Source organism: Zosterops lateralis, assembly GCF_965231275.1.
Source record: "Zosterops lateralis genome assembly, chromosome: 2".
Classification (NCBI taxonomy): Eukaryota; Metazoa; Chordata; class Aves; order Passeriformes; family Zosteropidae; genus Zosterops; species Zosterops lateralis.
Window position 1 is genome coordinate 106,059,657 of NC_139763.1, and position 12,889 is coordinate 106,072,545.

At 37.3% G+C, this 12,889-nt stretch overlaps 1 protein-coding gene across 1 annotated transcript in view; it reads left to right on the top strand.

Moving 5' to 3' along the window:
* EPHA6 (EPH receptor A6) overlaps positions 1–12,889 on the top strand; it is a gene marked incomplete at both ends in the record, with an annotated part of 364,185 nt that overhangs the window by 248,994 nt on the left and 102,302 nt on the right. The window contains one exon of the mRNA XM_083855628.1: positions 74–198. Within this exon, the coding sequence (XP_083711754.1) occupies positions 74–198 (125 nt within the window). The remainder of the gene's footprint in view (positions 1–73; positions 199–12,889) is intronic.

Here is a 12,889-nt window from a genome sequence, read left to right on the forward strand (position 1 = left end):
TCCTCAGACAGGAGGTTGGAAGGATAAACCGTGTGCTTCGTCTTTAACCCTTAGTTATCCTTTTCCCTTTCAGCACCCACCTTGATAGGTATGGTAAGGAAGGACTGGGCTTCCCAAAACAGCATTGCCCTCTCCTGGCAAGAGCCGGACTTTCCCCATGGAGCAATTCTGGACTACGAGATCAAGTACTATGAGAAAGTAGGTCTCACTTACAGCATCACCCACACTCAGATCCTAAAGAGCAATGTGTTTCATACTTTTTATAGTATTTTTAAAAAGCTTTTCACTTGACCCCACGTACAATGCTGTGTATTGCCAGACATTTTATTTTGTGCTGATTTTTTGTTGTTTTGCTTCTAACTTGTTAATGACTGTCTTGTTTCACATCAGAATTGAGTAGAGCAGCAAGCAGCTCGTACATTTACTTGTCTCATAGTAACTACATTTACAAACATGGATAAATGGATCACACACGAACATATTTTGATTTATGGACTGTAAAAACTTCGCATTAGTGACACTGATGCAGCAGAATTAAGGTGAATGGGAACATGATTTAATTTTGAGGCAAAAAATGTATTTAATTATTTATTATTGCTAAATAAAGCAATAATATCTGCTCTAAGGGTGGAGTGAACCAGCTTTGTTTAGATGGTTACAAGAGAGAAAAACTGTCGGATTTCTGTTGCTCTGTCAAAATTAGGCCATTTCACACAACAAGCATTACAGGTAAAGGTACAAGGTGCACACACAGCATGTGTTGGGACAGCATAATTTGAAGCCTCCTTCTCCATAAGCACAAAACATATTTGGTCATTTCCAGTTGCTACAGGGCCTCGTACCAGTAAAAAATTTTGTGCTGACCAGTGCCTTCAACCCTGAAGAAACAGACAGGAAATTTTTGGTACCTTTACCTTAAACAGTTCCCTGCTAAGTCAGTTCTTGCTTTTTCCCTGCCCCCATGTGAAGTCACAGTGGAACTGATGTGCACATATGAAGATCACAAAGAACAGAAATACAAACCAAGGCATGAAAGAAAGTATCAAGGATATCAGGCTCTGAAAATATCTGAGAATTTTATTCCTTGACTGCACTTCTCTATTGAGATTATGCAGCTTCAGTGATGCAGAAGGAAGGGTAAACTGGGGAAGAAATCCAAACAATTTAAATAGGACAGCTAGAGAGAGACGACAGATTGCTTAGAATATTTGGTAAGCCAAAGCAAGGAACCCTATTTTCTTGCACTAATGGAAGTCCTTCAGGTTCTGATCCATTATCATGGTAAGCCCCATTATGACTTGAACTTCTTTTCTTCCTAGATATTAAAGAGGTGAATTAAACAGGACAAATTGTGAGATTTTATTCAGTTGAATAGGAACAGTTCCAAAGCCGTTTGTATGGATGTTAAATTATAAATCTCATATATGTGTCTAATAAAATCCTTTCTCAGTGGATTATGTGCCAATACCAGTCAGTGCTGAGTGACAAGGCAAATATTTTTTCTTAGAGCTCTACTTATTCCTTAGCCTTGACCACTGTGCAGCAAGACTACATGCACAGGGTTTATGACCCTTTGCTAGCTACGGTTTAAACCATTCTTATCTGTTTTTACAAAAAATAAAAAAAGGGAAAAATTTTCTGTGTCCACCTTTTAAAATATATAAGGAGCATCTTCTATCTATAAACTCTTTCCTCTGAGGTCAGGGGAGATAAATGCACTGCTGGCATCTTCCAGTGCTGTGGCACAGGTGTAATTTTCAAGACCTCTCTTGGAGACCAGGTTCTAGGTCAGAGAGGTGAATAATCCAGTACTGCAAGTCAGTCTGCTTATTTACAGAATTAACTTGGAAAATGTTATTTTATACCACTTTGATAATATTTAAATCTTGCTTTAATAATATTTAAATCAAGAAGCATACATCACAACACTGGCTAAGTATAGTGGCCAAATGCAAATGAAATTTTATATTGAGAAAGAAAAAGGGATGGTTCCTACCTCAAAAATATTAATATGCACAGAAAATATCAATGTGCACAATTAATTTGATTTGATTAGGTTTTAGTTCATTTTTTCTTCTTCACTGTGGTGCACTGTGTATTAAAAAGCATAGTTTGTGTTATGACAGGGGTAGTATATCCAGTGACATTGTAATCTCTCAGCCTTCCCAGGAACTCTGAAACAGGGGAATATCAGCATTCCTGTTTTCAGCAGAAGTGACAAAATAGGGATGTTGTTGCATGCTCACAGGAAATATGATAAGGGTGAAATAATTTTCTACTGGATCTACTATGAATTTATCAAAAAGACATCCCTCTAACAGAGAGCAAAAAATGGCAGGTAAAGTTGAAGAACATGTTTAATTTGAAAAGGTCAGAAATTTTATTCAAGAAAAGGCAGAAAACAGTAGTCTTAGCTACTAATAAACACACTAGGTAGAAAAATGGAACAACATTTGCAGTCTGTCTTTATCCCTTTCTACCTGTCATTTGCTTTTAATAAAGAAAGGAGGTTTTGTTCTGATAAACCATGAAAGAAATGGAATGTCTCCATCTAACACAACCTCTCAATCCCTTAAATTCAGCTGTTTATATCAGTTTCTTAACTTCTTGAAGTTCTGGTGAATTATGCAACATTCTAAAGTTTAACATGTATTTACTGCTATTTCTTTTAAGGTTCCTTGTAGACACTTGAAAAATTGTCGGTACATCATTGGTGAGCACATTAGGGGAGCAGCCTGCTTTTAATTATCACCAGTAGGAATTCTGTGGCTCACAAATGGAATTTGTATCTTGTCATGGACTCCTAAAGTTTCCTGGAAGATACATGAACTTCAGAAATCAAATAGCTGCCCAATAAACTGTAAGCACTCCACAAAATGGAGCAATTTCCAACAATTTCATAAGGAATACAAATTAATGATGATGAGCATGGATGATACATAATGATGCATCTTTCCATGTATTTCCAGAACAAGCAGAAGAAGGGAAGGAGCCTACACTGTGCTAATTACGCAAAAAACTTACACTTATACTCTTGTAAAATACAAATTACACTATCAAAAGATCAAGTCTTCTTTGTGAAAAATATTCTTTTGAGAAAGACTACCAAGTTAGACAGAAATAAAGTAGAGGAGGAGAGTTATCCAGGGGTCTCAATAAGTTACAAGTATGGAATTGTACATTAATTTCGAAGTATAATAAAGCAGTTCAGTAATTTCTCTGCTTTAAAGTACCTTTTCCTATATGACGTTCATTTCTCCAGGGAATTGCTGTAAAACACTCAGAACTTCACAAAATGTTGTCTCTAAAAATGAAAATCTTGTGACAATAACAAAATCTCCTTGTGAGTCGGTTGTACAGATTTGTAGTTTCTTACTTAGGAGTGCACTGGCACATTTTTATGTGGTGTCTGATAAGAGGTCATTTTGTTCTGCAGCCTTTCAGCCAAAAATACAGTGAACCAAATCTGACCTAGGACCTAATTAGAGAGCTGATTTGGCCTGGGAGAACAAAAATTCCTTGACATTCAGTCCAAGATTCTCTGAGTTCTGTCATGGCAAAGAGAAAGGGTTTTCCATTGTTTCAATAGTTGTGTGATATAACCAGGGAGAGAATATCATGATCCTGAAATGACTGCCTAGTTGAGGCCTGGTAGTTGAAATACCTGATTTCAGGTAGATAATGAATCATTCTGAAAACTGTGCCTTGGATAATGATCTTTACAGCAACATACAGAAGATCAGGTAAATGTTTGCCCTTTGAGACCTAACGTGCTCATAAAAGCATTTCTTCATAGATCTTCTTTGGGGTCTTGAGATACTAAATATTGCAAATGACCTCTGTTGATACAGGGTGTCTGCCCTGTTCTGCACTCTGTCCGTTATATTTTATCATCCCTTGATATCATCCACAAACATTATTTCTAAAAGAAGAAAATCTCTGATGGGCAGTGTTGTCTTCCCCTTTAAAAATCAAACTCATTAATACAGTGCCATTGCTAATTGCAATTAATTTTTCTTTTATACTTTAAACTCTTACTCAGACACTGACCAAAGCTTGCACTATTTACTAGATTCCAGGGCATCATAATCTCTTCACCTCTTACCAAAAGTGTTTCATGTTTGAGGCAGATGAAGGAGTGGGACCTTGTTAGAGCCTTGTAATGACACTGAGTCCTTCTTTAGGAATTCCCTCATGGGAAAAGGGAACACAGCACACACATATAAACCTCACCAGCTGCTCTCCAGCTTGTGCAGCTGAACTGGAAAACGCTTATCCCTTCCCTCTGCATCCAAACCCATAAAGTTAATCATCAAAAATTAATGCTCCCTAAGACCTGTATTAGGCACACCAAGCTGTGCATGTATCAGCAACTGTATTAAGTTTGTTCTCCCACGTGGGCCAAGCACACCAGCTGGATTACATTTCCTGTTACACACAAGATAACATATAATTAGCTAAGGAAGCCTGTCTGTAGAGAAAGGATTTTAATGGAATGTATCCAAGCAGTAACCCAAGGCATTGCAGTGAAATCTCTAAATAGAGAAACCAGAGAATATCTTTAGAATTAGGATTTGCAGGAGAGGGCTGCGATTTCTTTGCTTTCTTGTCTTTTGATGAAATTTAAAGCCAAATCCCTTTGCCAAAATGCTTTGTTTTGTTGGGAGACTCAATTTGCAGCTCTCAGGCAGTTTTCACATAAAAAAATTAACCCACCTCCACAGGACAGTGGACAGGATATGTAGGATGTCCAATTATACTTTTCCTTGATCTTGGGATTATTTAGAGTTAAATTAATAAACAGTAAGTGAGAAAATAACTGAGCAGTAGAGGCAAGGGGGAAATTAGTTTTCCAATGAGATTTGAAAAAGAGATGAAGAGCTGATGAGGCAAGGAGATAGAGGAAACTACCAGATTTAAAGAATTAGAAAGCAGCATGACCTTGTTAATTTTTCTATCAGTCTACAGCTGTCTTCACTTAACTTATACAAGAAATGATGCTCAGTCTTAAAATCTAATATTAAACCAAAGACTGCTATTTCTTTGAGTAATCATTAGTATGAATTAAAATGAGCCATCCTGAATTTGACTGACAGACCGTTAGGTAAATTACATGATAGGAATAATGAGAAGTTTTAAGACTCTGAGTGCATAATGTTTTGAATGACAGAAATTATTTTTATAAGAATTAATATGGCAAATTATGAACATCATGCGACTCATCCCAGTTTAGAGGGCACCAGGTGTTCATCTCTGTCTTCTCCAGCTAAGGAGATGTTGCACTGTGATCTTCTCACATTAATCAGCCTGACCCTGCTTGAGTATGGGCTGGAATCAGCCTCAGTGAACAGGATCTCATTAGATAAAATAAGGACATTTCTCATAAGAAGCCACCTCCTGCAGATCAGATTCAGTCCTCAGAATTTCTGGGTGGAATTTTGGACACATGCAGTAAAATCAGTCATTTCTCTTGTAGGAAAAAAAAGCCCTCTGCCTCTCTGTGAGGTCTGCATGGCATGTGTGAAGTTCATTGACCTTCAGCCTCCCTACTGCCTAAACAGCCAAACCTCACCAGTCTCTCCACCTCTTCAGTCACTATTTTGCAGAACTGATAGAAGGAACATATTTTTTCATCCACAGCTGTTACAACTCCCCTATTTCCTTTAAGCACCAGCGTTACCTTTTTGGTTCAGATTTTTCTTCTATGGCAGATTTTTATATCATAAATAATAATAAATGCAGAAGCTCCCAGTGGCATGAGGCTGAAGGGAGCCTGGGGGCTGTGTGACATCACCCATGAGGCAGAAGTGGTTTGTTTGATACTGGTGTGATTGGGTTCTTGGCATGTACTGCTTCTTTCTCTGGGCATTTTCCTCTGTTGCTGCTATCCCTACTGGAGAGTCCTTGAAAACCTTGCTAAATTTTAAAGGCAACATCAGTGATAGGACTGGGGAACTGATGCCTTGGGAAGGCTGAATTGAAACAGGGATTGGACAGAGCTAGAGAATAAAGCAGGTATTTATTGAAAGGCCTCCAGGATACACCTTGGGCAGGACAGGGCCTGACCAGGGCTACACCCAAGGTGGACTGAGAATGGTCACAAAATGACTGACTGGTGATGAGATTTTACATTTTCATAAGTTTTGGGCCATTTCCATATTGGGGTTTAATTGTCCAGTTACAGCTTCATGTTGTGAGGTCCCATTCTTCTTGTTCCTCCCTTCAGTCCACCCTTGTTTGTGCTTTTGGGCCTGAAAGTTGTCCTTGGTCTTCAGCAGGAAAAGGATTTGTTTTGTCTCCCTGCTCTGTGAAGAGCTGACTGACACTGATTGTGAGACTCAGAACTGCAGCCCTAGGCAGCACAGAATCTGAAAAACATGAAAGCTCAAACTTCAGGCATCAGAACAGGTATAGACTGACAACAGTAAGGATAAGCATCTGAGCACTTCAGGAATCTGACCATTTGTTAAGTATACACAGTATCAAAAGCTGTTTGCTTCAAATGATCAGCTGGACAGTTTTTAACTTCACAGTAATAATTTATTTTAATGGACAGTTTTCTTCTGTATTATTTTTCAAATTATTCAAATCATTTAAGGCATAAGCAGCAATCTGCTGCCTGCAAGTAAAATGTTTCTGATATGACTGGAATCAAGAAACATAGGACTCATGCAATACTACATTTTCATTACATTTTCAGCAATTCTCAGCAAAAAAAGACTGCTGAGTGTTTGGGATGTACAAGAGCCTTTGGACAGCAGTTTTAGGCAGCCCTTAGTGTTTGTTCCTTGCATGTCACAGGGAGGCGCCAGGGCTCTGAGCAGCACCTCAGGCATTATCAGCCTTTCATAGCTCCTGGGAAACCAACCATGTCTGCTGAATGTTTTTTAAAAATAATCACTACAAATGTGCTTTGGGATATGATCATTAAAATGAAATCTCCTAGCTTATTTTAGCATAGTAAGTGGTGTTAAACAAGCTTCTCAGTTTTTCTCTTCCGCTGTTATTAACCCAGTTTCCTAAGGGAAAAAGTGTAAAAGCCTCAGATTCTAAAAAGAGAAAAAGATGTTTCAGGACTGTTGAAAATGAGAGTGACTAATTACCAGACTCTCTGACCAGATATAATTTTTGCCTGCAGGATAGAACCTAAGGACCTTGCAGCAGCCATTATTAATGACACCGATGTAATTACTATTAGGAGAAAAAGAAATCTGGCATCTAAATATCAATTACATGCAGCAAAGGCTTTATCAAAAAAGTTCTAAGCTAGGCCTCTATTAGATGCCTGGTTTGGCTTGTCTGCTAATCATTGTTGTCAATTATTTAGAAACACCTTCTGAACTTTTGTTTTTAATAATAAAGCAGCCTATAGAGGTATTGCTGTTGTTCCTGCTGAACCAAAAATTCTCAATGAGAAGTATAATGCTGTTTAAGCAAGCCTGGTGGATTTGTTTAAAAAAAAAAAAAAAACATACTTAGGTCTCCGCTGATCTTGTGTTCTTGCCTGCAGCCAATACTGTTTTCTCCAAGGAAAATTACATATACAGTGCTTATTCCAGTAACTTCTAGAAGAGCTGCACAAATGCAGAGAAAGTGTATTAATGGTTTTGAGTAAGTGGTTTTCAAATGCTTTCAAGAGCCTAGGAATAAGCATAGGAGGTATGCAAACTATTACAAGACCACAAACACAGCTAGTTCCATACCTCTAAGAAAGCTAAATCCATTGCTGGCAAAGATTGGTTGCTAATAAAAGGAATTTTTTTTTTTTTTTCTATCCATTACAGCATTTGAACCTCAGGGAAAGTAGTTTTCAAAATTATGTGCTGACACAGCAATAATAATAAATAAATAAATAAATAAATAATGTTAACCTCAGGAATCAGTGTTAATCCTAAGTGTGTGTTTAGTTGGGGTCAAGAATCAGAAGCAGTTATTTTATAAAGCAAAAAGTTTCAGCTAAGGACAACATTTAGATGATTTTGATGAGCACACTATAATAAACAGAAATGGTTTCTTGTCAGAAATAATGTATCAGTTGTACAAAAGGAAGTGGTAAGCAGTTTAACATGTTTAATCCTGAATTAACAAAATAGAGAATCTACTCCCAAAGCATTTTAATTTTGGGGGTTTTTTTCTGTTATTATTAACTGCCTGCAGTGTGATCACCTTTGAATTTAGGTGCAGTAAGTTTTAGTTGCATATGATAATAGAGATGGAGTTCCCTCAGATACCTTAAGACAATTCAGGAGTCAAACTTTGGGTTTGAAAGTTTGACAGATTTCTACAAAAAAGAATGGTGAGTTTTGTGAGCAATGACCTAAATATAACAAGTATACTTGCCAAAAGATGGTCATCTAAATGAAAGTGATTTCCTTAACTATAAATTAAATATAATGCCTAGGTCTCCATTTCTCTAAAAGCAGTCAGGATGTTTCCTTTAGACCCTCTTAAAATAAAAAGTGGCTTAAAAGTTCCCAAAAATCATCTGTTAGCCCAAATTCTTTCAAAAACTGAAGTTAGCACAGTGTTTTTCATAATACACAAATGACTTACTGTTCATGAATTATTGATTTGCAGCCATAAAAGCGGATTCACAGATTAAATCAAGATACATACCTTGAGACATGGGTTTATATCTTCATCTAAATGAAGGAGTGTTCAGATATCATTTAATTTACAATTTCTTCCTGCAATATTCAATGCATTCAACAGATACCTGGGGAGGTAAAAAGATAGGCATCATTTTGGAGAGTAAAACCAAAAAAATTCTCTGTTTTCTCTTTTTTTTTTCTAAGGCTGCATTGCAGTTGTACTTTAACCACAGAAAAGGACAGGATATTAGTTTTCCTCTTTGAATGGTCTTTTTTTCCACATTAAATGAAGACAAAGCCACTGACTGCATAATGTTAGCAACCTCTTTTTTATGAAGTAGCAGTGATCCCAATGCAGTCATTCTGGGAGAAGGGAGAAATATCCAAAGGGAAAAAGGAAGCTTGTTTAGGGAGAGCCCCTCCATTTTAATGCACTAAACCACTACTTTCCTCTTCAATGTCAGTATAATCACTCTACTGTGTATTAAACAAAAGCTGAGGGTTTGGTGTGGGGATGTGGTTGTTGGAATCAAAGTGAACATTAGAGGAGCTTTTAATTTAAATTAATAATTTCATGAGCCAACTTGAATTCACAGAGGTTGTACTTTATTCAGTAATTCCCAGGTAATTTTGTTAGGTTTGTTCCCAAATAAACCCACAAATGTTTATTTGATTGCTTGAAAGAAGCAAAATGGTACAATTCTCTCTTTTTCTTTTAAGTTTTTTAATGTATTTGCGTTAATAGTTTCAAAGTGCCCTTTCTTGATGTGCTTGTTGGGATGGCTGAGTTAACAACCTATTATTATGTACTCCTTACCGAGCTGTTAATAGCTTTAGAGTCTTTTGCAGGAATTCACCTGCTGCTCATAAACACATTTCTGTTGCTGTAGGAACTTCACCAGGTTGATGCATTTTGTATTTGCAATGACCTTGCACAAACCAGCTGCTTTTCATGCACGTACAAGTATTCATATTATATTGACAAAATTCTTTAGTGGTTGTAGCAACCCTTTTTAAAAAGGTATTGACATCTATTTGTGAATTTTGTTAACATTTTTTCAGGTTTTTTTCTTCTTGTTGTTTTTACCACCACCAGAAATTATATTTCTGCTGAAGTTGGCTACATCAGAAATGTGCACTTCCCAAAAAAATTGAGCAAAAACTTGCTTTGTCAGTTTTGAAAGTGCAGAATCAGCTTTTCGATTTACTCGCTAGTTTGTTTACTTTGCCCTTCAAATTCATGTTCAATTAATTGGAAAAAAAGATTGCTGTTTTTGCTTTACACCCCATTAACTCACCCAAATGTTTGAAGAAAACATAAACTTAAGGAAAATGCTGTATTTATTGTTGATGTATTGCCAGGTTCTGCACTACAGTCATGATACCAGAGGTGAATTCAGCCTTTCTGACTTAGCATTACAAGATAGATGTTTGCTGTTTGCCTGCATTGAGACACAAAAAAATGTGTGCATGTGCTCACAAATACACAAAAAAAGGTGATATTTCAGTGACTTTTCAATAGCTATTATATGTTTATGTCTGAAGAGGCTTGCATAATGAAAAACAATGCACAATCTCTATATAGAGATCAGCAGGTTCCCTCTTGCCGCTGATTTATTATTTGTATTGTAGTGATTAAAGTCAAACATTAGTTATTGTCAGACTTTGTGTTTTAGAGCCAAAATTCTTCCTCTGAAATTGATTTTTGTTGGATGGTTGAAATCTGTCTTAATATTGTCAACATTATTCTAATGCTTATAAATCCTGACTTTCTTTGAAAAGAGAAGTATTTGTCCCACAGAAGTGTATTCACAGTTAGCATATGAAAGACTTGTTACCGTTTAACATTCATTCATATGATCTGAAATGAATCTTAATGACTGCAGTCATTTTTTTCCAGAATAGCAAATCTGAAGAGCAATCTGAATCAATTCAATCCATAAAAGTAGATATTTGCTTACTTACATAAAAGTGATAGCTTTATTAATACCACTGAGTTTATTTTCAAGCTGTTGTATATCAATAAGGATCTATTCTGGATTTGCCAGGCAGGAAACATTCAGTAGCAAATGAAAAGAGAAAATTCTGCATTAGTCTACTCTTCTAATATTAAAAGTTATTTATGTAGAAGATTCAAACTAAGCTTAAACCAATCTTAAAATAAGCCATGTCAGTCAACCTGTCCTAACATCCTAAAAGATGAAACACATCTTAGAAAGGAGTTGGAAAGGCATAACTCCACAAGAGGTTTTTAGTACAGAATGTGGTTTTTACAAGGGTGTTTGTAGAGCTGCAAACATCCCACAGCAGTAAAAATTTCCCAGCAAGGTGCTATAAACCTGACAAAATATTCAGCACTGAAAGGGAGTCCTAATCCAAATCCTGGCCCTATCTGCCTGTGAATATTGTAGGAATTCTGAAATTAAGTGAGTGAAGCCAGTTTGTCATCAGCACTGTTAGAGCTGAGTTCTGTGTAGCTGACTCAGTGCTGTGCTGTATTTTTGGATTGGTAGAATCGCTTGATTTTCACAGCTTTGAACATATGATGTGGGTTGTTGGGAGGAAGGGTTGTTTGGGAGGTTTTTTGGTTTATTTTGTAGGGGTTTTTTTTGTTGGGGGGCTGTCAAAGTAGACCACTGGCTACTCTGTGCTGTAGTAAGCCACCTCACTGTAGAAGCCTTCTGAGGAATTGGCTGATTGCTCTTGTGTTGAAATTCCACTTCCCTTCTGAGATGCTTCTTTACATTTAAGTTGCCTTCCCACTTCAGTAGGAAATAGGATCACCACAACTTTGAGTTCTGCCATGAAGGGACACAGCAGTTCTGTGTGTACAGTGTGATGTCACCCGTGCTGGTAATGCTGGGTGTGAGAGGATTGCCTGCCCCATGTCTCAGCAACCTGGGAGACCTTCAGGTGTTTGGATTGTGGCTTTTTTCACATCACATTGGAGTTGTCCAATTTTTGTTATCTTTCTTCCAGGGTCTTGCATTTTCAATTTAAATATTTCATTACCCAGTGACCTACTTCCCATCTGTAACTAGAAGTTACTGTTTCTATGATATACACAGATATTTTGAAGTCGACAGAACATATTACTGATATTGATTATTATTCACTATTTCTTACAGACAAGAAACTAAACTATATTCAATAAAATAGTCAGGAAGTTGATTTAAAAAAAATCCCCACAGTATTTTTTAAACACAGTTTGTAATTAAACTTGTTGCCTAGGGATGTTTTGGAGCCCATGAGCAAAATCTTTTCAAGGAATAATTAAGGAAATTCATGGAAGAAAAGTCCATGAACTGTAAAACAAAATGAAGTTTAGTTAATTCAGAAAGTCATTAATCTGCAGATTTCTAGGCTCAGGGGGAGTGTTAAGGGTCAGCTTGGGGAGAAGGAACCTGCAGTGGCATCAGGACCTCCTTCAGAATTGGGAACTGCAAACCTCGTATACAAAAGGAATGACTTGAGAATCAGCCCACTGGTTGTATATCCAGGGTTCTCTGGGCTTGTCTTACAGCAAAGAAAGTCACAGAAGCCTTCCAGTCTTCACATTTTAAGGACTGCTTCTGCTTTCTATTGCACTGTAGTGGTCAGCAGGTTTATTACATCATTATGAAGTAAACTTTAGTGTTAGGTGTCCCAGGAGAAATTGTGCTTTACTGTCCTAAGGTGAATTTTGAGTTTTACTTGAGCTGAATTTTAATATTAGAAATTTAGTTTGTGCTTGCAGTAGCTTCCTGCCTCTTTCCAGCTGGAAAAGAAAATTAAAATGAATGAAAAAAATAATAAAAATCTTCGAGGCAGCTGGAGAGGCTGGCACTTTTATATGCAGAAGTTAGAGAGACTTCTGGAGATCCTGGTGCAGAGGTTTTCACTGGTAAAGATTTTTTCTTAGCAAACAACTGTTATCAGAGTAGCTCATTACTGCCAGAAAGATGGGATTTAATACCTATGCTCATCTGACAACTCAGGCCATGTTCTCCAGCTGCCTTTGTTACATGCTGGATTGCACCTTGTTCCATCCCTAACTTAAGGCACAGGCCTGGTTTTATTTCATTTTAATCTCCTTGTCAGGACAATCAGCTCAGTCCTGTCTGCTGCCTTCACACCTGGCAGTCCCACCTGGCCCAGGGTGTGAACCACACAGCTTTTGCTCTGCCCAGCCCTCACCTCCCTGTGCTGGTGAGAATTTTAACACTATTTTAGAGCCTCCCTGTCCTCATCTCTCTCCTCATTTAATTTTCTGCTTTTCATGGTTCACCTCACATCAACTCATTTCTGCCTTTCCAAGT